The 25,111-nt window shown below is 40.8% G+C and overlaps 1 protein-coding gene across 1 annotated transcript in view; it reads right to left on the minus strand.

The window, feature by feature from the left end:
- Positions 1-1,155: 1,155 nt before the first annotated feature.
- The window catches only part of LOC148039252 (uncharacterized), a 63,845-nt gene continuing 39,889 nt past the window's right edge, over positions 1,156-25,111 (minus strand). The window contains exon 7 of the mRNA XM_087675141.1: positions 1,156-1,439. Coding sequence (XP_087531267.1) covers positions 1,429-1,439 — 11 coding nt within the window. The 3' untranslated portion in view covers positions 1,156-1,428. The remainder of the gene's footprint in view (positions 1,440-25,111) is intronic.

Genomic DNA, 25,111 nt, shown 5'->3' on the forward strand with positions numbered 1-25,111 from the left:
ATGCATTATTAGCACTTTCCATAATGACTCATTCCGAAGAAGGTATGTCCTACTAATGAGACATGCAATCTATACTTCTATGCCTAAACGGAGTGCACTATCTTAATTCCGTTTTGTAAATATGGACATTAATCTAAGTTCAATTCATTGAAATGCACAAAAGCTACTTGCTGGAAACACATATTAATCTTCTGCTCACTTTATTTTGTTCATTTTATTAAAAATACTAATGGCTGAACTCTTTCGTCGTGAGCTAATTCTTTCAAAATTAACCAAAGTATTTAAGATAAAAACTGCATCCTATCTCCTAAAATAAAATTATCCATGCACGATTGAATTAAAACAATGTAAAATAAAAATTTAGGAAGGAAAGCCTGGACTTGTGGTGAGATGTCCACGTGGATGTTAGGAGACAATCCTCCTACGGCGGCGCCTTGTGCTCTCTTAGGAGCCATTGCGAATGCGGCCCTTTCATCTTGGATGCGGCTTTGCGAACTCCCTTTTGAAATTCTACCGTCCTTTATGAGTTTTCTTTTCCTTTCTTTCGTAGAAGCTTTTTGAAGGGATACTTCTATGGAGAAGGGGAGAAACCACGGAAATGTTTTAAAACTCGGGAAGGGGGTATTTAAAAATCCTCTGCGAGTAAGGCCCATTAAAGCCACGGGAAAGGGCTTAATGGCCTTTTAAGGACTCACAAGAAAGGGGAAAAATAAAAGGTGTAAAAGACCCCTTAACAGTGGATTTTTCTTTTGTGTGGGGGAAAAAAGAGGCTTAAAGAGCCCTTAGGAGGGGATCTCGCATGTGGGGAGAAAAAAAAAGGGCTTAAAAGAGGCACATGAAAACCCTTCAAGTCAAATTTGGGGGGAAAATGTCTTTACTGCGCCCACATGAACAAGAGCCTACAAGGGCAATTTATGGAGGGGGAAAGGTGTAATTGGTGTGCAGATCAGTCGCAAATAGCTCACGTAGTGAATCCCTGAAGGTCCCCAAGAACAATGAACTCTACATTTTTGCACAAAAAACAATGTAAAAGCATGCACGACAAGAGGCAAGAGACAAATTGGGTTCAATCTCCCCCATGCCTTGTGTGAGTGCTTCACAAAGCATGTATTTAATGTATATTTCCAATCTTCATGCTCAATAATAGCCCAATTTACAAAAATATGACAAGCTTTTAGCTTTTGAGTTTGCTTTCTACAAAAATTGGAAAATAAAGCTAATGGACGGTGCCCATAGAGTCTGGCACGCCCAATCTCAATGTCCAAATAGAAATAACATATTCGGGCGCATAAGCGCATACAAAATAATAATCGATAATCAATGTCTCAATAGACATAACAAAATATAGGCGTGGCGCCTATCAAAATATAGTCCAAATGTCGAATACCCGCTAGACTCCAATGCTTTCCTCCGCCACTACTGCTATCTCTACACATCAACTGAAGCATTCACAATCGTTAGTAAAATAATACAATTAAACCGACAAAAGCGAATACCTAGCAGTCTTCAGCTACATAAATAAATCAACTGGTTAGAAATAAATCCTAACCTTAATTTATTACGAGTGCGCACTCTAAACTCATAAACGTTTATTAATTTAATATGCATTTTGCGGAATCACCCGCTATGGAATCACCCATGTACACACTAAATTAATGAAACGCCCGAAAAGGACAGGCGTCCCCATCAACTTCTCGCACAAAGAATCCTCTTTGTGTATGAGCCCCGGTCATCTAAGTAAGTTTACGGAATCCACCGTAAAACCTCACGGAATCCACCGTGGAATATGCCTCCTGGCATCATACCCCCGGGGTGGGATAGCAATTAACCTCAATTGCTATTAGATCAATATGGAGCTAACAGAGTGGGGAAAGCATTTAAGTCTCTAGCGTGCATCCATTGTGCTTCCTCTACAGGATGGTTCTTAAATTTTACTAGATATCTAGAATACCTTCGACCAGTTCTAGTGGTCATGTAGTCAGTGTCTATGATGGCTTCTGGTTCAAGTATTTCAGTCTCTTCTTCTAATAAAGGTGGGTTTTCATAAACAGGGTAGATAGGTAATTGGCCTCTAAATTGTCTCAATAAACTGATATGAAATGTATTATGATTTTTCCAATGAGATGGCAATTCTAACTTGAATGCATTATCATTAATCTTATGAATGATTCTAAATGGTCCATAGAATCTAGGAGCTAATTTGACAACTGGATGTCTATCTACACTTTGTAGTCTACGCTTTTCTATTCTAAGCCAAACATAATCATCAACTTTGAAATTCACGGCTTGTCTTTTCTTGTTGGCTTGTTTGGTATATGATTGTTGGGCTTTAGCAATCATATCCTTAACTTCATCAAAAATACTGTTGTGCATAGTAGCGATATCATCAGCACTCTGAATTCTATTAGACAAAGATGCAACAGGTGTAGATAATCTATATCCATAAATGACTTCAAAAGGTGCTTTCTTTGTAGATGTGTGTGGTGTATTGTTGTATGCAAACTGTAATAAATGCAAATGAGTATCCCATGTCTGAGGTTTAGAGATAGTGTATGCACGTAAAAGATCTAGAATGGTACTATTTGTGGCTTCTGTTTGTCCATTTGTTTCTGGATGAAATGCAGATGAGAAATTAATCTTTGTGCCTAGATTTGCAAACAGTGTAATCCAAAAATTGTTACAAAATCTAGAATCTCGATCTGAAATAATCACTTTTGGCAATCCATGGTTAGTAAAAACAGTTTTCAAAAATAACTGTACTGCTTGTGATGCTGTTAAAGTTTTCTTACATGCAATGAAATATGCTTGCTTACTAAATCTATCTACAATTGTCCAAATCATGTCATGGTTAGATTTAGTATTTGATAAACCAGTAATGAAATCCATAGATATATGTTCCCAAGGTTTAGATGGAATAGACAAAGGCATTAATAATCCATACTGTTTACCATGATGTCTCTTTATTCTTTGACAAATCAAACATTCAGAAACGAAATTAGATACATCTGCATCCATATGCGGCCAATAAAAATCTTCAATTAACATGCGTAATGTAGATATGATACCTCTATGACCTTGATATGGGAGACAATGAATTTCATTCAAAACAAATGATCGGAATGGAATAGTAATACACAGTCTCTTTTCAAAAAACATAAATCCATCATTATATGACAATGAATCAACAGGAATGAAATTATTTTGAACTAATTTTTGTCAATCAGAATGAAAAGTAATATCCTGGTGATATGTATCTTTCATAGCAATCAAAGAATCAAAAGATATGATAGAAATATTATGAATTGCAGGTCTTCTACTCAATGCATCAGCAACTACATTTTCTTTTCCAGGTTGGTATTGAATGATAGATGGAAACTTTGAATGAAGGAAGCCCATTTGATATGACGGTCAGAAATTTGGGGTTGGCTAAGTAGATGTCTAATGCTTTGCTGGTCGGTCTTTATCATGAATTCTGAACCCATTAAATAATGCTTCCATTGTTTTAATGCTTGTACAACTGCTAATAGTTCTTTGTCATAAGTGGAATATTTGAGCTCAGAGGGTTTCAGCTTAGAAGTAGAATATGCTATTGGATGGTTGTCTTGCATTAATACGGCTCCTATTCCTGATCCGCTAGTATCGGTCACAACTAGAAAGAATGGTCGGTTAAAGTCAGGCAATTGTAGAACAGGGGCATTAGTTAATGCACGTTTAAGTAAGTCAAAGGATTTCTGCTGATTTTCAGTCCATTGATAAACAATTCCTTTCTTAAGAAGTTTGGTCAATGGTAAAGCAAGTAATGAGAAATTACGTACAAACTTCCTATAGAAACTAGCAAGACCAAGGAATGAGCGTAATTCATGTACATTTTTAGAAACAGACCAATGCAATATTGCATCAATTTTCTTAGGATCAACTTTAATTCCTTCTTTTGATACAATATGACCTAAATATTCTATTTCCGTCTTAAAGAATTTACTCTTTTCAGGATTTGCAAACAATTGATTTTCTTTCAGTAATTGAAAAACTAATGATAAATGCTCATAATGCTCTTTTTCACTTTGACTGAACACCAAAATATCATCAAAGAAAACAATCACACAATATTGATATTTTAGAAAGATACGGTTCATCATTCTACTGAAAGTAGCAGGTGCATTAGTTAATCTGAATGGCATGACTAAGAATTCGTAATGGCCAAACTGTGTCCTGAATGCAGTCTTAAATATGTCGGATCTATCTAGCCTCACCTGATGATATCCAGACTTAAGATCAATTTTACTAAATATAGAAGATCCTTGCAGTTTGTCCATAAGGTCATCAACTCTAGGTATAGGATACCTATTCTTAACAGTGATCTTATTTAATGCTCGGTAGTCAATACACATACGATAGGTATTATTCTTTTTCTTGACTAGGAGCATAGGTGCACCGAATGGAGAACTGCTAGGTCGAATTAAGCCTCTATTTAGTAATTCTTCAACTTGACTCTGGATTTCTTTTTGCTCTATTTGATTGTGCCTATATGGTGCTTTGCAAAGTGGTTGTGTGCCAGGTATTAGATCAATCTTATGGTCTTCTGGACGTGAATGTGGTAAACCTGGTGGTAGGTCTTCTGCAAAACAGTCCTTAAAATATGCAAGAAATTCCTTATGCCTAGGGTGCAGATGATTTTCCTTTGCATGCAATTCATTCACCCAAATGAGATATGATTTAGTATTCTTGCGTAGTGCACGTTTTGCTTGAGTATGCGAAAGCAGTGGAAAAATATGAGATGCATGCATACCATATAATGTAATAGATTTTCCTTGAAAATTAATATTCATTGTGTGCGTGGAATAATCTATATTTGGATTATGCTGGTGTCTCCATGGCATTCATTCCTAGAATAATGTCGCTTGACTGTAATGGGACAACTAAGAAATTTCTTCTTTCAATGTATGGACCAATTTGAATTTCTAAATCTTGTACTTCTTGTGTACCATTGTACCTAGTGCCTAAAAATGCAGCTTTTATGCGATAATGCGTAGGTACAGTATACAATTTCATTTCCTTTACCAATTTTGCTGAAATAAAGTCATGGGTACTACCGTCATCATGCAATATAGTTCTTTCTTTTCCATGCACCATACATTTCATAGTCAACAATGAATGTGAAGTAGGCATACCTGGTAAAGTGTCGGAAGTAGTAGTAGGATCATCCTCATCTTCAGTGAAATCCGACATACTGTTGACACTTGTAGCATACTATTGGCTTGGCTTTGGTCACATTATTTGCAATGGCTGGGAGTCTGGGTACATTTGGATTTGCTTGTGGAATAGGCTTAGGATTTGGATTGACAATGGATGGTAATGCAGGTGGTTTAGGCCAATTCTTGCGGAAAGATGGTGATGAGAAACGACCTAGATTAAACCTTCTAAAATTGGAATTGAATTGTTTAGATCCATAATTACCGTTGGCTTGGAATTGCTGTGGTCGTCTGTCTCTTCCGCGTAACTTATCTTCAGTGTCGTGAGCTAAGGAGATGGCGTCTTCAAGGGTAGCAGGCTTGAACATGTTCACTTCAGCGTAGTAATGTCCAAGAAGTCCACACATATACTTCCGCTTATGTGTCGTCTCTGGCACGTCTTCAAGCATGCGTAGTTGTAGGAGTGCATTCCAAAAACGCTCTGTATACTGTGGAATAGGCTCACGATCTCGCTGTTGAAGTAAATCCCATTGCTTGATAGCCTTCTCATGAAATTGCGGTGGAAGAAAATTCTGCATGAACTTCTTCTTGAAATCTTCCCAAGTAGCAGGACATTCTATGCTCTTGCGGACTATGGTCCACCAAAGTGATGCTCTGTCTATCAGATGATTAGTAACACACTTGATTTTATCTTTTTCGGGATAAGTTTCTGTCAAGATTGTGGGAGAGAAGGAAGGAGTCGCTTGAAGCTTTCTTGCTTGCACAATGGGGGAAGACACACAAGGGTGGAGGCTGAAAATAGTTTTCCTCTTCTTAGTTGTGTAAGCCAAAAGAACTCTAGTACAAAGAAATAGAAGAACCCTAGATATGGGTCTCAAACCAAACTCAACTAACTAAGGTGGCATACTAACTGAGTCACGAACTAGAGTAGATAAGGATAGCTATCATGTAGCTATTATTCAGGGGCGGTGTAACAACTGCATCTGCAACTGACAAGTCGGTGACATAAATACACAACGGTCACCCTGGCGTATCACGAGTGGAACTCGATATCTCAACACTCCCCCTCGAGCTCAATCCCAATTCCTGTACACCAAGCAGGTCTTTGAACTTGCGCAGCTTCTCTGCGCCCAATGCCTTCGTGAATATGTCAGCTACCTGATCCTCTGTGCTGACATAAACTAGATCAATAAGACCTAGTAAAACCCTCTCTCGCACATAGTGATAATGCACCTCAATGTGCTTTGTTCTAGCATGATAGACTGGGTTATTTGCCAAGTGTATACTACTCATGTTGTCACAATAAATGACAACTGGTCCATCTGTAGACTGATGCATATCATAAAGTAGCTTATGCAACCAAGCTACCTCACATGCAGCCATTGCTGCACCCCTGTACTCGGCCTCTGTGCTCGATAAGGCAACTGTAGGCTGTTTCTTGCTGCTCCAAGTGACTGCAGCACTCCCAAAAGAGAACACATATCCACTGGTAGATCGTCTATCAGAAATGCTACCAGTCCAATCAGCATCAGTGTATCCATGCAACTCTATCTGAACCCCAGTCTCATAGAATAGTCCATACTGCAATGTGGACTTCACATACCTGAGTATGCGTCTAGCCGCATCCAAATGTGGTTTCCTTGGAGCCTGCATAAACTGACTTACCAATCCAACAGCATAGCTCAAATCTGGCCTGGTAATAGTCATATAAATCAAGCTTCCTACTATGCGTCTGTACATAGTAGGGTCTTCCAGAAGCTCACCTGCATCTGTGCTCAGCTTCACATTCTGCTCCAAAGGAACTGAAATAGGCTTACAGCCTGTCATCCCATATTTGGACAGCATGTCCAATCCATACTGCCTCTGCAAGAGCTGTATCCTACTTGGTGATCTAATCATTTCAATGCCCAAGAAATAACGCAGCTCTCCCAAATCCTTCATCTCAAACTTCTGCTTCAATAGCATTTTCACATGAAGGATATCTTCATCACTGTCACCTGTCATAATCAAATCATCAACATAAATGACAAGTAGCATAATACCTTTCTCTGTTTTTTCTCACATAAAGTGAGAAATCTGCCTTGGAAATCTGAAAGCCAATAGTGACAAGATACTGTCCTATCTTGTCAGACCATGCTCTAGGTGCTTGCTTCAAGCCATACAAGGCTTTCTTCAACTTGCAAACAAACTCAGGATGAACAGCATGCACATAACCTGGTGGCTGCTCCATATAGACCTCTTCTTGCAAATCACCATGCAAGAAGGCATTCTTTACATCCATCTGATGTAAAGACCATCCCTTTGATGCAGCCATAGCAATAACTGCTCTTACGGTTGCCATCCTTGCAACCAGACTCAATGTTTCTTCATAGTCAATGCCATATGTTTGTGCATACCCCTTGACCACTAATCTTGCCTTGTATCTGTTCACAGAACCATCAGCATTGTGCTTCACCTTATAAACCCACTTACAGCCAATTGCATTTTTACCTTTAGGCAAAGGTACCAATTCCCATGTAGCATTTGCTTCCAAGGCATCCATTTCTTCATCCATGGCTTTCTCCCATTTTTCTTTTCCCATGGCTTGCTCAAAAGAAGTGGGTTCTGGTTCCTGTATCACCTTGACCATATATGCATAGTGAATGGCTGTAAATCCATCATATTTCAGCCTATCCACAGGATACCTAACTCTGGTAGACCTGCGCAAAGTGGGTTCACTCCCAGGTGCTCTCAAAACATCCCTGGTCTTCCTTACTCCAGGTGTAACAATAGAAGGAATACCCAACTCATCATCAATGCTCTGTTCTGAGCCACTGGATTCACCATCCACATAAGAGTGACCTGCATTCACATCAAACATGGGCTGATCAACCTTCTCTTTTCCTTTTCGTGATACCTGCATACCACTATTTGCATTACTTTGAGAAGATTCTCCTGATCTCAATCTGTCTGTCCATGGCGAAGAGTGTGAACCACTACTAGAGGACGCTCCAGGTCCACTAATATTTTGTGACTGCTGCTGTGAATTCTGTGCAGCATTACCATTTTGTGCATCTACATCATCAATCACATTCACTGGTTTATACCAGCTACTCATCTCATCAAAAACATCTCTGCTCACTGTAAACTTACGAGTAGAAGGGTTATAACATCTATACCCTTTTTGCTGCAGAGAGTAACCAATAAAGATGCACTTCTCAGCTTTTGGATCTAACTTGGATCTCAACTCATCTGGCACATGTACATAGGCAATGCAACAAAAAATTTTCAAATGAGAAATATCTGGTTTCCTACCAGTATACCTCTCCTCTGGAGTCATTCCATGTATTGCTGCAGTGGGAGTCCTGTTCATTATGTAGACTGCTGTAGCAACTGCTTCAGCCCAATAAAAATCTGGCAAGTCTTTTTCATTGAGCATGGCACGAGATACCTCTCCAATATGCATATTTTTCCTTTTTGCAATTCCATTTTGTTGTGGGGTATAACTGCATGAATATTGCTGCTTTATGCCATGCTCCTGCAAGAACTTTGCAAACTCATTTGAGAGGTACTCTCCCCCTCCATCTGACCTTAGGCATTTTATTTGCAGACCTGTTTCTTTTTCAACCATAGCTTTAAGGGTTTTGAAATGCCCAAAAACTTCACTTTTCTTTTTCATAAAATACACCCAAACTTTTCTGCTATAGTCATCAATAAAAGTGACAAAATAATGACGGCCTCCAAGAGATACAGCTTTAGTAGTCCACACATCAGAGTGGATTAATTCCAATGGCTTCTCACTCTCTTGAACATGTCTAAGAAATGGTTTCCTTGCCTGTTTTCCAAACTGACAGACTTCACATACCTTATGCATTTCTGCAACCTTGAATTTAGGCAATCCTGCAACAATGTTTTGGGCCTGCATTGATTTAAGTCGCTGTACATTAACATGACCAATGCGTTTATGCCAGATATCAATATCTGCAACTACACCAGTCCCATGTGCAAACATTGCTGCACTCAATTCAGACATGTCTGCATTCAATGTAAACATTCTGCCCTTCTTCTTTCCTTTTGCTATCAAGCGACCTTTATTTTTCATATCCTCAACAAAGCATCCATGAGGATTAAATCTGACCTGCAAGCCCTGTTCAACCATTTGACCAATAGAAACCAGATTCTTGGTGATATTCGGGACATGAAATACATCGGACAGGTATTTCTTTTTCCCATCCTGCATAGACAAGGGAATTTTTCCAATCTGCACAATAGGATGTGCAGTATCATCACCAGTCTCCACAAATCCTGGTTTTTCCATTTTCCTTGCATCCTCCATCCATTCTGCATGACCTGTCCTGTGGTTTGATGCACCTGAGTCAACATACCATACATCATTGCTTTCTTCTGCACTTGTCACAGAATTGTTCATGTGCTGCACCATAAACAAGTGCTCATTTCTGTCATCACCCTGTCTACTAGAAGATGCATAATTCCCTTGTTGCAGTTTTCCATTCATGATGTCATTCTGCTTTTTATAGCAGTCTTTAGCCATATGACCCATTTTACCACAGTAGTAGCATTCAACATTACTGTTTGCATTTTGGCATCTTTGCCATCCACCACGACCTCTTTGGCTCCCCCTGCCTCTAGAGTTACCACGTCCTCCTCCATAGGACTGGTTTTCTTGAGTTTGCTGCATATTCTGATTTCTACCACGGCCTCCAAATCGGCCTCCTCTACCTCTGCCTCTACCTCTTCCAGCATTTGAGTAGAAGACAGCTTCTTTTGAAGTTCCTCCTGAAGAAGATGCACCACCATTTCTCTGCTCCTCAGAAATTAGAAGAGCAATCAACTCCTCAAAATCAGGAAATCTTTCACGAACTGAAATGGATGTCCGAAACTGCGCATAATCCTTTCCTAGACCATTCAAGGTCACAGAAACTAAATCATCATCTTCCACTGGCGACCCAATGGAAGCAAGTGCATCTGCAATCTTCTTCACCTTCATGTGGTAGTCATTGATGCTCATATTTTCTCTTTGCACATTATGCAACTCTTGCTTGAGCTGCATTTTCCTGGCTTGCGTATTTGTGCTATACATCTTTGACAGAGTATCCCATGCCTCCTTTGGCGTACTTGCATCCTGAATATGCACAATCATAGAGTCTGAAATGCTGATAGACAGCCAGTACATAACTTTCCTGGCTCTCTCATGCCATGCCTTGAATGCTTGCATTTGCTGTTGATTGGGAACATCAGGAAGAACTGGTTCTTCTTCATTTCCTGCAACAAATTCCCAATATCCTTTTCCCATAAGGAAATTCGTCATTCTAAACTTCCATGCCTGGAAGTTGTTCTTGTCAAGCTTTTCAGTAACAATCTGTGAGAGAGAATCAGACGCCATTACAGAATACTGCAAAAAGTTCTGTCACTGCAAAGAACACAGCTTCAGCCTCACAAGGGCAAATCTGCAAAACTGGCGAAAGTGGTATTTGACCACACTGTCACTTCCTAGTGACGATTTTACATAAACAGAAACCAAGGATGATTCTGTAACTCCCAATGTCTCTACGCACAAGCATACGATGCAATTTCTGTGGTAACTTTTCACCGTCCTGTAGAACAGTGGTCGCACAGCATAAAACAAAGCTTTTTCCTGAGTGCGTGCAGAAAACTTCCGCCTCCAAAACAGGCCCCGAAATGGCCTCAAATAAAAAAAACAGGGTCGCCAAGAGCTAAAGCTCTTTCCCGCAGCACATACTGCCCTTTTGCTTCACCGCGAAGGGCGTCTCAACTTGAGACAATGCACTCCTGCAATTTTCGGCTGTGCAACCTGCAGAGATCTGCTCCCAAAACAGAAAATGAAAGCAACACTGCTCCTCTTACCAGAACACCGCGAGCTTGGCTTGCTTTCTTGAGCTCCTTACCACGAACAAGGCTCTGATACCATGTCAAGATTGTGGGAGATAAGGAAGGAGTCTCGCTTGAAGCTTTCTTGCTTGCACAATGGGGGAAGACACACAAGGGTGGAGGCTGAAAACAGTTTTCCTCTTCTTAGTTGTGTAAGCCAAAAGAACTCTAGTACAAAGAAATAGAAGAACCCTAGATATGGGTCTCAAACCAAACTCAACTAACTAAGGTGGTATACTAACTGAGCCACGAACTAGAGTAGATAAGGATAGCTATCATGTAGCTATTATTCAGGGGCGGTGTACCAACTGCATCTGCAACTGACAAGTCGGTGACATAAATACACAACGGTCACCCTGGCATATCACGAGTGGAGCTCGATATCTCAACAGTTTCCTCATGGAAATAGTCATCAAACTGGCTAATGAATGATAAAACAGTCTTTCCTTCTCTTATGCCATTGAAAGTGCGAAACGTGAAACTTCGTTTACTTATCTTGGATTCCTTGCGAATGGTTTGTGCTTCAAGAGTGGCGTCGATGGTACGGCGAATCAAATCTTCAGCTTGAGGTTCTTCTTTATCGGTGGACGCTCTTTGTAGTTTTGTCAATTGCGCTTGCAATGCTTGCCTAGCTCTTCGCTCTTCTTCCAATTGTAGCATGATTAGATCTAGCTTTTGTTCCATGGTAGGCTCAGGTAGGTCGTCTTCAGCCATAGGATCATCCATATGTGGGGTAGTCATCCTGTAAAACTCAACAAACCTTTCTCTCTCAAAATCAGGTTAGCGGGATGAGCGTAGCTCAAATTTGGGATTACAAGGCTATGTATTTTTGGGTATTTCTTTGTATATTTTCTGAAAATCTACAATATTTCTGTCTCTGTTTGCTGAAAATACTTCAACGAACTTGTAGATAGGTAGAACAACTTGCTGCGAACAACTTTCCAGTTCAGAGTTTTTGCATACGAACAAGTCTTCTAGGAGTTTTGAGCACTAGTCAGTTCTGATTTAGTCTGACTTGCAGAGTTGCAGACTTACCAGACTTGCAGAGTTGTTGACTTGCTGAACTTAGACCGACTTGCAAAACTTGCAAAACTTGATTTCAATTGACTTGTAGAACTTGACTTCAGAAGTGCGGGACCTGGAGTATATCGATTTGTCTGCCCTGTGTAACTTGCAGAAAGCCTTAAGCTTAAGTGATTAAGCTTAAGCTTAATAAGCTTTAATGAAGGACTAGCAGTCGACGTAATTTTTCGTGAGGGGGGGGACCGATTTTTTTTTGCCGCGCGAAAAAATCGGAGGTCCTCAGAGACCTCACGATTGGATTTTGAAGATATAAGCTTGTTTTTAAGCTTATAAGCTTAACAATTAAGCTTCTGAAAAGATGTATTATAAATTTCCTCACTGTTTGTTGACGACTTGTTGAAGGAGATGGATGTGTGGTCCTCCGCCTACAGAGCCTGGTCCTTCGCGATCTGACAGTGGAAACAGGGGTTCTTGATCGCCAGGAGTCTACCTGTATCGACGGTTCGCGACGAGATTGACTGTAGAGCCCGTTTGTTCCTGGAGCTCCGCCTTCGCCCGAGATTGGTAGCGATTGGAAGCTCTTGATCTCTGCTCCGCTCTGATACCACTGGTGCGCAGATCGGTCGCAGATAGCTCACGTAGTGAATCCCTGAAGGTCCCCAAGAACAATGAACTCTACCTTTTTGCACAAAAAACAATGTAAAAGCATACACGACAAGAGGCAAGAGACAAATTGGGTTCAATCTCCCCCATGCCTTGTGTGAGCACTTCACAAAGCATGTATTTAATGTATATTTCCAATCTTCATGCTCAAATATAGCCAAATTTACAAAAATATGACAAGCTTTTAGCTTTTGAGTTTGCTTTCTACAAAAATAGGAAAATAAAGCTAATGGACGGTGCCCATAGAGTCTGGCACGCCCAATCTCAATGTCCAAATAGAAATAACATATTCGGGCACATAAGCGCATACAAAATAATAATCGATAATCAATGTCTCAATAGACATAACAAAATATAGGCGTGGCGCCTATCAAAATATAGTCCAAATGTCGAATACCCGCTACACTCCAATGCTTTCCTCCACCACTGCTGCTATCTCTACACATCAACTGAAGCATTCACAATCGTTAGTAAAATAATACAATTAAACCGACAAAAGCGAATACCTAGCAGTCTTCAGCTACATAAATAAATCAACTGGTTAGAAATAAATCCTAACCTTAATTTATTACGAGTGCGCACTCTAAACTCATAAACGTTTATTAATTTAATATGCATTTTGCGGAATCACCCGCTATGGAATCACCCATGTACACACTAAATTAATGAAACGCCCGAAAAGGACAGGCGTCCCCATCAACTTCTCGCACAAAGAATCCTCTTTGTGTATGAGCCCCGGTCATCTAAGTAAGTTTACGGAATCCACCGTAAAACCTCACGGAATCCACCGTGGAATATGCCTCCTGGCATCAGTAATATAAAGGCTTAAATAGGCCACATGAAGGCCCTTCAAGGGGAAAATTTGGGGGGGGAAAGGGGCTTATAGAGGCCTTAGGAGGGAATTTGTGGGGGGGGGGGGGGGGGAGGGGGGATAGTCTTAAGGAGCTATAGGAAGAGGGGCTTCCTAGGAGGCCCAACCTTGGAAGCTTCCAAGAAGCTTCCAAGGCTTCTGGATATGACAGAAGCCCATGTGGAAGGAGAAAGGGCGACTTTGTGGCGAGCTGGCAACTTCGTGGCGAATGGTTGTGGCAGGCGGAGACTGCAGCGACTCCTCTTCCTCTCATGGCAACCCCACCAGGGCGGACTGCGACAACAGATGACGACTCCTCCCTCCACACGACATTGACAGGGTCTCTCCCTTCACGAAATACTCAGTAGCATCAATCTAATCTTCACTCCCTCCTCGAACTTTCTAGCAGCGGCCCCCCTTTATGCTCTCATGGCAGCACCTCAATCGTCCCTCCTCAGCTTGCACACAATTTATATAGGTGAGGGGAGGGGGATCCTCCCTTCCTTGCGTGGCATCACACATGCCTCTTTCCCCCTGCAAGCTCCATCTAGGAGCTTGATCACACTTTCTATTCCCCTCCCCCTCCAGCACGACAGTCGGCTAGGAGGATAAGGGGAATAATATTTTTTTTTGTCATTTATCTAATTCAATTATTCTTTATAGAGGCGATTCATGCATGCTTGTGGAATTTCACAATGTTACACAATTAAATTTCACAAGTGTGTAAGCAAGGTGCAAAATCACCTACCCTCATTCCACTTAAGGAGCTATGGTAACTACATTAAAGAACACCAAGTGGCACTCTTTCACAAAGAGTCTGTAAGACATTGTCTCTCTAGAAAATCATAGAGATTAGTAGGACAATTCACCTTGAAGGTGGACCACCACTCGTCTCATCTTAGGTTATGCTCTTACCTTGGGTGGAACATTAGATAGGTTCCAAATCAGATTAAATCACCTTCTAATAAAAGCATTGATGAGTTGCACATCATCGGCTCTCATCTTGAGCGATGGATTGAGCTACTAAGTAGGGAGTGAAATAGCAAGGGGTGAAGATGACCCACCACACCATTCATATGTGTCTCGATTAGGTTGTCTAGTCCACATTGAATCCTACTTAAGATTGCAAGGAATATAACAATCATAGGGAGAATCTCATAGCTTCAATGCCACTAAAATTTTGAAATTTAGTCATCAAGAAATAGAAACCATGCTAGGAGGAGGGTGAAGGAATCTTGTTCACCAACAAGGACATTCGGAATTTCATTCACCAACCAAAATCCCAACCATACACCTAGTCCTAGGCTTGCAACCAACCCAAGCTGCACATACTCAATTGTATCCAACCACCATCCCAACTAGGCATAGGTAGGTTACTGATCTTGCACTAGGCCTAGAAAGCCACCGTCACTAGCTTCTACATCCTTAGAAGCAAATCATTTGACTACTAACTAGGCATACTTTATAAATATCAAAGGAGCTTTACACTACTTTTGTAAGAAAAGGATCCTTGTGCTTGGAGAAAGCCCATAGAGAAGCTAGAGTCCAAAAAATGCATAGTCCTCGAAGTGCAACATGTAGGGTATGATGAAAAGTCCTTGAAGTACCAAAACTTTGAGGGTGTCCTAATCTTTCCACAATTTTTTGATGTCCTTCATGCACTTTGATCACAACAATCTCACACTATCACTTGCGTAGATAAGCTATGGGATTGTAGGATTCATAGCATGACCAACGAGGGTAGCAAGAATCTTGCAATTGAAATTGCAAAGAGAATTGGCTTTGAAAGGGACCCTAAGAACTATTCATATAGATAACCCAGGGTAGAGAAAATTGAGTATTGAGATGAACAAGTATCAGCAAGAGCAAAAGCATTGGGCGTAGTTTGGTGCATGCTAATGAACCAAACTCTAAAAGACCTAGTGGGAAAGGTTTAAGCTTATTTACTTGTAAGAGAATACTTTAAGTCGTAAATTAGGCATCCTTTAAGTGTTGCATTAGGACCCTTGATCTTGAAATTCAAAACCCCTTGACCTCAAAAGGTTGTCACATCTAAACACAAACCACCTCTCTAGCACTCTATCCCACTTGAGCACCATGCAACAACATCAAGACACTTGACTTATCATTTTGAAAATTCCTTCTAGGATGCAAGAAAAACTCTCTTCTCAAGGCTCTCTAGCACAAACATTGTAGCCTTGTATTCACACACTTGTCTAAAACCTTGCTAAAAGTGCTATACTTGGAACTATAGTGCCTTAGACACACTCTCTCGAAGCCCAATTGCTTGTACTTAGTTCCATATCATAGCACAAAACCAATGCATAACCACAAAACCCTAGGATAATTTCACATCTTCAACTTTGCACTTAATCATACCCCATCTCCTTGACTAGCTACACTATGCCTTAATGAACTTGCGTTGTACTTATTACTCACTCACCTCTATGATTGAGGGAACCAAAGGGACCATACTGAATTGAGGAAACATTGTACCTAAAACTACATAAGAGATCATAGAGAAATGTGCTAAAAAGTTGTTTGGGCATGATACACTATTTATTAAAGGGTGAAAAGCATGATTGATTGCATGCTACACTTAGCGAACTTGAACTCTAAGTAAAGCATTGGTTAAGACAAGAAAAAGTCTAATTATGTGCACTCTTATTGTCACAACATTTTGGGAAAAGAACCACAACATCATGTGTCTCATATGAGATATCATTGTAAGATGAAAAATGGAAAACAACTTTACAAGGAAATAATGAATCACATTGAAATTGATGTAGGAAAAATAGGAAATAATATGTTACTAACAATAGTTGGAGGAAGGAAAATCAAACTGAGAACTTGTAAGAGATTAGAATAAGGAGAGGTAGTACCCGAGTCATAGATCTCAATAAGGAATCACCAAGATGCAACAAGGAAAACCCAGACTTGAATAATGAAGATATGAAGACCATAAAACCTCAATGGGCCATGATAGCCATCAATGGCAACTATGCAATGTAGGAACTCCAAATTACACTCATTCTAAATAGAATGCAACACCATTGAAAGAGAAATAAAAAGATGAATCAACTCAACAATCTTTGACCTTGAATGCAATAAGGGTAGCATTGCACAAAAGAGCCATAATTCTAATACATAATCCACATCCGATAGTGCAACTAGAAGTCTAAAGATTTTCATTCGAAAGGTCAAGGTTATAGAATAGACCTAAAAGATGATGAGATAATATCTCCTACCTATATTAGGGTGAGATTACTACAAAAAGAAAGCTTGTCATTGATACTCTCATTGATGAAGTAGCATACTTTAATATTTTGACCTATGAAGCATGGACTAAGTCATGCCAATTAGAGCTAACATTGACCAACACAATCCTCAATCTCTATGGAGGAAACCCATATTCTCTCCTAGGAAAATGTAGAATTCTCATAACTATAGAGACCAAAAGTCTACCCATCTTATTCCATGTACTCCCAAATTGTGAGGATGTAGGAAAGAAAATACTTCTGCATAGAACTTTCAAACGAACAACAAAATGTGAGGTTGACTATGTAGTACAATGGATACATCTGACGATCCCAAATGTGAGGATCATTACAACTTTAAACAAGGGTGATGTTGTCAATCCTCAAGGAAAAGGCACGTATCAAACCTCTAATCTAAAAGAGATACCGACTAAAGTAAGAGAAGTAGGGAAATACTTGAGTGTAAAATATTACATGGCGCAGCAAACAGAATCTGAGAAAGAGATAGAGAGTACACAACATATAAGAGGAGAAACAATAAATTCTTTAACTCCAAACAACTGATACAAAGATGGCTTTGTCCACCCGTGCACTTCCACTGTGTGAAGCTTAGATGGCAATCTAGATAGAAGATAGGTGAAGAGCTTAAGGCTACCTGGAACAACAACTATGACAGGGTGAAAGATGAGTGATCGATGGCTGTGAAGGGGTTTAGCTTTTATAGCCTACAAAGGCCGTGAGGTTGGCCTGACAAACCTACCATATAAGTCTCCACTAGTCGGCCAGGGAATATTCCAAGGAATATTCCCTTTACCATCGGGCCGGGGGCGTTTCCCCCGAACCCCCACCAGGGACCCGCAACTCGATGCAATGTGCCTTGAGTTGCTACCAGCTTAACCACTTTGTCTAACCCAAAGATTAGACCCACAACAGTCACCTTTTTGCCATTCGGTCACATAGACCTCATCTGATATACAAGTCAGGACTCAACCAATGTCCGGGATCACATTTGGCTTCTCCTCATAATGGGGGCCTTACAACATTGAGCACCATGGATCATTGGTAGCACCTAATGAGGGTGGGGCATTGATCATATCTAACACCCCCCCTCAATGTCCACCCATAGGTGAACTATCTCCTCGGCCCAATGCCAAGTCTCTGAAGATGAACTTGAAGCAGATCCTTCGTAAGTGCTTTGGTGAAGATATCTACTCCATTCTCCTCTGTTGGATAGTAGACGAGTTCCACTATCCCATCCTCCATCAAATCACGCACATAGTGATACTGGATCTCTATATGTTTGGTGCATGCATGAAACATTGGATTTTTGGCAATGGCGATGCAACTCTGATTGTCACATATCAGCACCGTTGGTTCTTCATCCTGCACTCCCATATGCCATAGAATTCTTCTCAACTACACTGCTTTACATGCAGCAAAACAAGCTGCCTTGTACTCTGCTTCGGTAGAAGACAATGCCACTATTGGCTGCTTCTTACTAATCCAAGAGGAAATTCCTGAACCAAAAGAGAAACAATAACCAGAAACTGGCTTCCTGGAATCACTGTCTCCTGCCCAATCTGAGTCACAGTTTCCCACAAGAGAAGTTTTGAAACTGTATGTGATACCATAGTTAAGAGTTTTCTTCAAGTATTTGAGCACCCACATCCTAGCCTTCCAATGACTCTCATGAGGTTTGTTTGAGAACCTGCTCAAAACACCAACAGCAAAACTGATATCTGGTCTGGTGTTACAAAAGTAGATCAGACTGCACAACCTCCTATACCTCCCAATGTTTGCTAGTGCTGATGTATCCTCGATGGATAACTTTGCATTCACCTCCATGGGTGTAGCTATATCCTTGCACTCGGTCATGCCAAATGCCTTCAAGATCTCCCATGCATACTTCTTCTGAGAGATGAAGATCCTTCCAGACTTTAATCCCCAAACAATGGTACAGCAAGTCCAAGTCTATCATTTCAAGCTTAGAACTCAAAGCCTTTCGAGTTTGGTTGATCATATCTTCATAGTCACCTGTAATAAGAAGGTCGTCCACATATAGGACAATCACTACAAACTTTTTGCCATCCCTATAAACATACAAGTTAGCATTTGAGGCACATATTTTGAAGTTTAGGTTTAAAAAGAACTTATCTATCCGCTGGTACCATGCTCTGGAGGCTTGTTTCAGCCCATATAATGCCTTCTTCAGCTTACACACTTTGTTCTCAAAATGGGAGGCCTCAAACCCTGGTGGCTGAGCCACGTACACCTCCTCCTTGAGGTCACCATTTAAGAACGCTGACTTAATATCCATTTGGTACACTAGCCACTTCTTGTGGGCAGCCACTGCAAGTACCGTGCGAATAGTGGTCATTCAAGAAATTGGGGCAAATGACTCTTGAAAATCAAACCTTTCAACTAGTGAAAATCCTTGGGCAACCAATCTAGTTTTGTACTTTTCTAAGGTACCATCAACCTTGTACTTTACCTTCCAGATCCACTTGGTGCCAATAACCTTCCGCTTTGCTGGTCGATCTACTAGCTCCCAAGTGCCATTCTTCATTATGCTGTCATACTCCGCCTGCATAGCAGCCTTTCATGATGGATCTACAAGTGCTTCTTCTAAGTCAATTGGCTCCTTTACTTCTCTCATAATCTCAACCATCAAGGCCATATTGACTATGTGAGCAGAAGACCTCCTTTGCTTCTCTATTCTCTGAGACCTCCTTGGTCCGTCTGCCTTCTCCTCAATAGATGCAGGCATTGGATTATTGTGGTCATAGAGCTGCTTCACCCAGCACGGCAATGGCTTTTCCAGTGGGGTGATGCCAGATTGGTGAACTTTTTCCTCATCATCTGAAGATGATGCTTCCTCCTCCTTAAGGATAGGGATAGCTCTCGGGACAGGTTCATAGTGGACTACTTCTTCGCTTGATGATAAAGTGGAAGAACTTTCCTTCTCCTCCTCCACTGTATGCGGCTCCTCCTTGAACACCACATCATGGCTCGCGATGATCTTCTTTGCCTCTTGGTCATATAATTTATAAGCCTTCTGTTCATCACTATAACCCAAGAAGATACATTTTCTGCTTTTTGGTTTTAACTTGTTTCTCTTCTCATCTTAAACATGTGCATAACATTCACATCCAAAAATTCTGAAATGTGAGACAGATGGTTTCTTACCAGTGTAAGCCTCATGAGGTGTTTTTCCCTTGAGAGCCTTTGTGTAGCTCTGATTTAGAATGTAGACTGTAATATTAATAGCTTCAGCCCAAAAATGGTTAGGCAATCCCTTGCCCTTTAGCATGCATCTTGCCATCTCCACAATGGTATGATTCCTGCATTCCACAACACCGTTCTGCTGAGGTGTGTGAGGCGTCGTCAATTGACGCTTGATCCCTTTGCTCTTGCAAAAGCCTTCAGACTCCTTTGAGTTGAACTCACCACCACCATCTATTCTAAATTTCTTCAGAGTTTTCCCTGTTTCATTCTCAATAAGTTTTAGCCATTCTTTAAACTTACCAAAAGCTTGAGCCTTATCACGAAGGAAGTACACCCACATCTTCCTACTGTAGTCGTCGACAATCAACATAAAATAAGAAGATCCCCCCAAGGCCTGTGTAGGCATCTTACCACACAAGTCAGCATGCACCAACTCTAGAGGAGCTTGTGCTCTATTCTTGCTTTCTTGTGGAAATGTCTTTCTCTATTGATTGCCCATTATACAAGCTTCACATGGTTCCTTCAATTCAGTTATTGTAGGTAGGTGAGCAACCATACCTTGCTTTTGCATCTCCTTCAACATTGCGAATTCAATGTGTCCAAACCTTTCATGCCAAAGCTTACTTGTTCCCACTCCAGTGGTGGCTGAAAGAGCACTTAGCTCATACAGGTTGTTCCTTCTTTCTCCTTTGACAACAATTGTGCCAGCACTATCAAGAAATTCTGCACCTGTCTTCTTGAACCTCACTTCATGACCAAGATCAGTTATGGCAGCAACAACTGATAAGAGATTTCTCCTAATTTCGAGAACATATAACACATTTGAAAGCTTTTTTACTTCACCATTTGCAGCAACAAAAGAAATAGTACCTGTGATCGCAGCAGGGCATTTAGCATAATTTTCAACCATCACAGTGATGGATTCTTGTAGAGGCTGCATAGAACTGTATAGACCTTTCTTGTTGGTCATGTGACGGGAGGCCCCACTATCCAACACCCATGAGTCAGTGGTAGATTCTTCTTGCGCCGAGGAGCACACTTCCTCAATGGTCGCCATGAATAGTTCCAACTTTGCTTCAGCCGTATTGTCTCTCTTTCCCTTTACTTTTAAGGGTACCATTCTTTTCATCTGCCTTCTTGACACGAAAATCTGCAATTGCATGTCCTTTCTTCTTGTAGTAGAAGCACTCTCCTTGAAACTTCTTCTTGCCGCTCTTCTTCTTTTTGTCACCATCATTTTTGGTGGAGGAACCACCTTTGCCTTTTGCATTGGGAGAGAATGCAGCATCTCCATTGTTGCTTCCTTCTAGGGCAAGGGGCTAAACACGATATGGGGTTCTGAGCGGAAGCTTATTTGCAACTACCTTAGACCTAGCTATCTTTCTTGCACAAGAGATGTGAGAACTCAATGATGTCAAGAATCGTGTGGTGAGGGGACTTGCTCAAGATGCTGCGCCGAACACACACAAAATGCACAAGGAGAAGCTCACTCAAGAGACAAGAAGAGAGATGGAGGCCAAAACGTTTTCTTGCTGGTTTTTTTCTTCTTCTTTACCACACTTTACAATGTACACAAAATATAGATAAGATACAACATAAAGGAAAGTGGCCTACTAAGTCAAACAATGCATAATCGACTACACTAGTCGACTGGCGCTATAACTATGCCAGCTGTAAATAGGTGTAACAACCTGAATATAATAAGTAATGAGTCAGTGGCCATGTGAGAGTCATAATGACCACCGACGTGCTAAGTGTAGACGTGTGGACGCATCTAACCAGGTGGTCCATCATCAATGCCCGCATGTATTGAGCTTGTCATCTCAATACTCCCCCTCAAGCTCAACTGCATCTCTGTAGCTCCAGGTAAGCTTTGAAACTTTTGAAGCTTCTCTATACCCAATGCCTTTATGAAGATGTTAGCTATTTGATCCTGTGTGTTGACATACATCAAGTCAATCTCACCTGCTAGTACCTTCTCTCTCACAAAGTGGTAGTGTATCTCAATATGTTTTGTCCTAGCATGGAACATAGGGTTCCTAGCCAATTGTATACTGCTCATGTTGTCACAATAAGTGACAATTGGACCTTCCACCTACACATCCAAATCAGCCAATAACTTTTGTAGCCACACTACCTCACATGATGCAATAGCAGCACCTCTATACTCAGCCTCTGTACTCGACAAAGTAACTGTAGATTGCTTTTTGTTGCTCCAAGTAACTGCTGCACTACCAAGAGAGAACATGTATCCGCTGCTAGATCTTCTATCAGACATACTACCAGCCCAATCTGCATCTATGTATCCAAACACTTGCACATCTGTACCTGCCTCATAGAAAAGTCCATAATGTAACGTGGACTTCATATATCTCAGTATGCGTCTGACTGCATCCAAATGTGGCTTTCTAGGTACTTACATAAACTGACTCACAAGACCAACAGCGTAGCTCAAGTCTGGCCTTGTAATGGTCATGTAGATCAAACTCCCCACTATCCTCCTAAACATAGTAGGGTCTTCTATCTCATCCCCAACATCAGCACTCAACTTTACATTTTGCTCCAATGGGACTGAAAGTGGTTTGCATGATGTCATACCATACTTGGACAACATATCCAAGCCATACTTTCTTTGGGACAGCCATATACCATCATCACATTTAATCACCTCAATGCCAATGAAGTACCTTAGCTCACCTAAATCCTTCATCTCAAACTTCTTCTTCAAAAAATCCTTGACTTCAACAATCCCACTATCACTATCACTTGAAATAATCAAGTCATCCACATAGATGACTATGATGACCAAACCTGCATCTCCCTTTCTCACATAAAGTGAGTGATCAACATCAGAAACATAAAAGCCAATATTGAAAAGATACTCTCTGATCTTGTTAGACCATGCTCTAGGTGCTTACTTGAGCCCATAGAGCGCATTCTTCAACCTACACACATACCTGGGATTATCTAAATCTTCATAACCTGCTGGCTGATCCATATACACTTCTTCCTGCAAATCACCATGCAAGAAGGCATTCTTCACATCCATTTGCGGCAACCTCCAACCTTTGGCTGCTGCCAAAGAAATCACACATCTGAAAGTTGCCATCCTAGCAACTGGACTGAAGATTTCTTCATAATCTATGCCATATGTCTGGGCATAACCTTTTGCAACCAGCCTAGCTTTGTACCTACTAATAGAACCATTTGCATTGTGCTTAATCTTATAAACCCACTTACATCCAATAGCTTTCTTGCCCTTCGGCAATGATACTAGATCCCAAGTCTTATTGGTCTCTAATGTAACCATCTCCTCATCCATTGCTGCATCCCAATGAGGATGACCAACAGCCTCCTCAAAACATGTGGGCTCAACATCCTCAACTAGTTTCACCATATAAGCATAATGGTGAGCTGCATAACCTTCAAAACTAAATCTTTTAACAGGGTATCTGACCCTGCTAGATCTGTGTACCACTGGATCACTCAATTGAGCCTTTACATTACTATGAGCTCTCTGTATACTTAGTGTCCTGACAGAAGGAATATCAAGCTCATCATCCAAGCTCTCTGAGCCATTGGAGTCTCCATTAAGAACTGCATCAATGCCATCTGACACTTTATTATTTCCTTTGTCTTTACCTATAGTGCTACTAGATGCACCTGAAGATGTAGAGGTACTCCTTAGTCTCCCAGACCAAGGACTACTAGATGATGCCTCTGGTCCACTAAGAGTCCATGATCCTTGCTTTTTAGCCTGCACATGAGTATCATAATCATCATCATCATCCAATGAATCACCACTAGATTTATACCAACTTCTCATTTCATCAAAGATGACATCCTTGCTCACTCTGAACTTACATGTGACAGGGTTATAACAACGACACCCTTTCTGCTCTAAAGAGTATCCAATAAAGACACATTTTTCAGCCTTTGGATCTAGTTTCTTCTGCAACTCATCTGACACATGAACATACACAATGCAATCAAACACTTTCAAGTGTGAGACATCAGGCTTCTTACCTGTAAAACATTCTTTGGGGGTCATACCATGAACTGCAGCTTTGGGAGTTCTGTTCATAATATAAACAACAGTATAAATAGCCTCAGACAAAAAATGCTTAGGTATATTCTTTTCAGCCATCCATCAAGGCATGTGAAACTTCTGCAATATGCATGTTTTTCCTTTCTGCAACCCCATTTTGTTGTGGGGTATACTTGCATGTGAACTGTCTCTTTATCCCATGAGACCTTAGCAAATCACTGAACTCATTCGAGAGGTACTCTCCCCCTCCATCTGACCTCAAGCACTTTACTTTCAAGCCTGTTTCTCTTTCAACAGTAGCCTTGAAAGTTCTAAAGTGCTCAAACGCTTCACTCTTTTCCTTCATAAAATATACCCACAGCTTTCTAGAACAATCATCAATGAATGTGACAAAGTATGAACTACGTCCAAGAGATACATTTTGTGTAGGCCCCCAAATGTCTGTATGCACAACATTAAGGATATTTCTGCTTACATCTCTGTCATGTGAAAAGGGTTGTCTTTCCTACTTACCGAACTGACATGCTTCGCATACCTTATGAAATTCTACAACTCTAAATGTAGGCAAACCTGTAACCAACCCTTTGGACTGCATTAATTTCAGCATTTGTACATCTGCATGTCCAATGCGTTTGTGTCAAATTTCAATATCTGCAACAACACCTTTTCCTTTAGCATACATAGCAGCATTCATAGTAGGAATTCCAGTATCTAGAGTAAACATAATTCCAACTCTACTTCCCTTTACTACCAACCTGCACTTGTCATTGAAGTCTTCTACAAAGCAGCCCTTTGCATTAAATCTAACTTGCAGCCCTTGCTCTACCATTTGACCGACTGACACCAAGTTCTTTGTAATAAATGGCACATGTAATACATCTGAAATACTCTTTGTCTTACCATCATGCAGGAACAAAGGAACTTTTCCAATGTGTGAAATTGGGTGGTATGAATCATCACCCGTCTG

Source organism: Lygodium microphyllum, chromosome 3, assembly GCF_053477565.2.
Source record: "Lygodium microphyllum isolate KBCC chromosome 3, Lygodium_microphyllum_v1.1.10, whole genome shotgun sequence".
Lineage (NCBI taxonomy): Eukaryota > Viridiplantae > Streptophyta > Polypodiopsida > Schizaeales > Lygodiaceae > Lygodium > Lygodium microphyllum.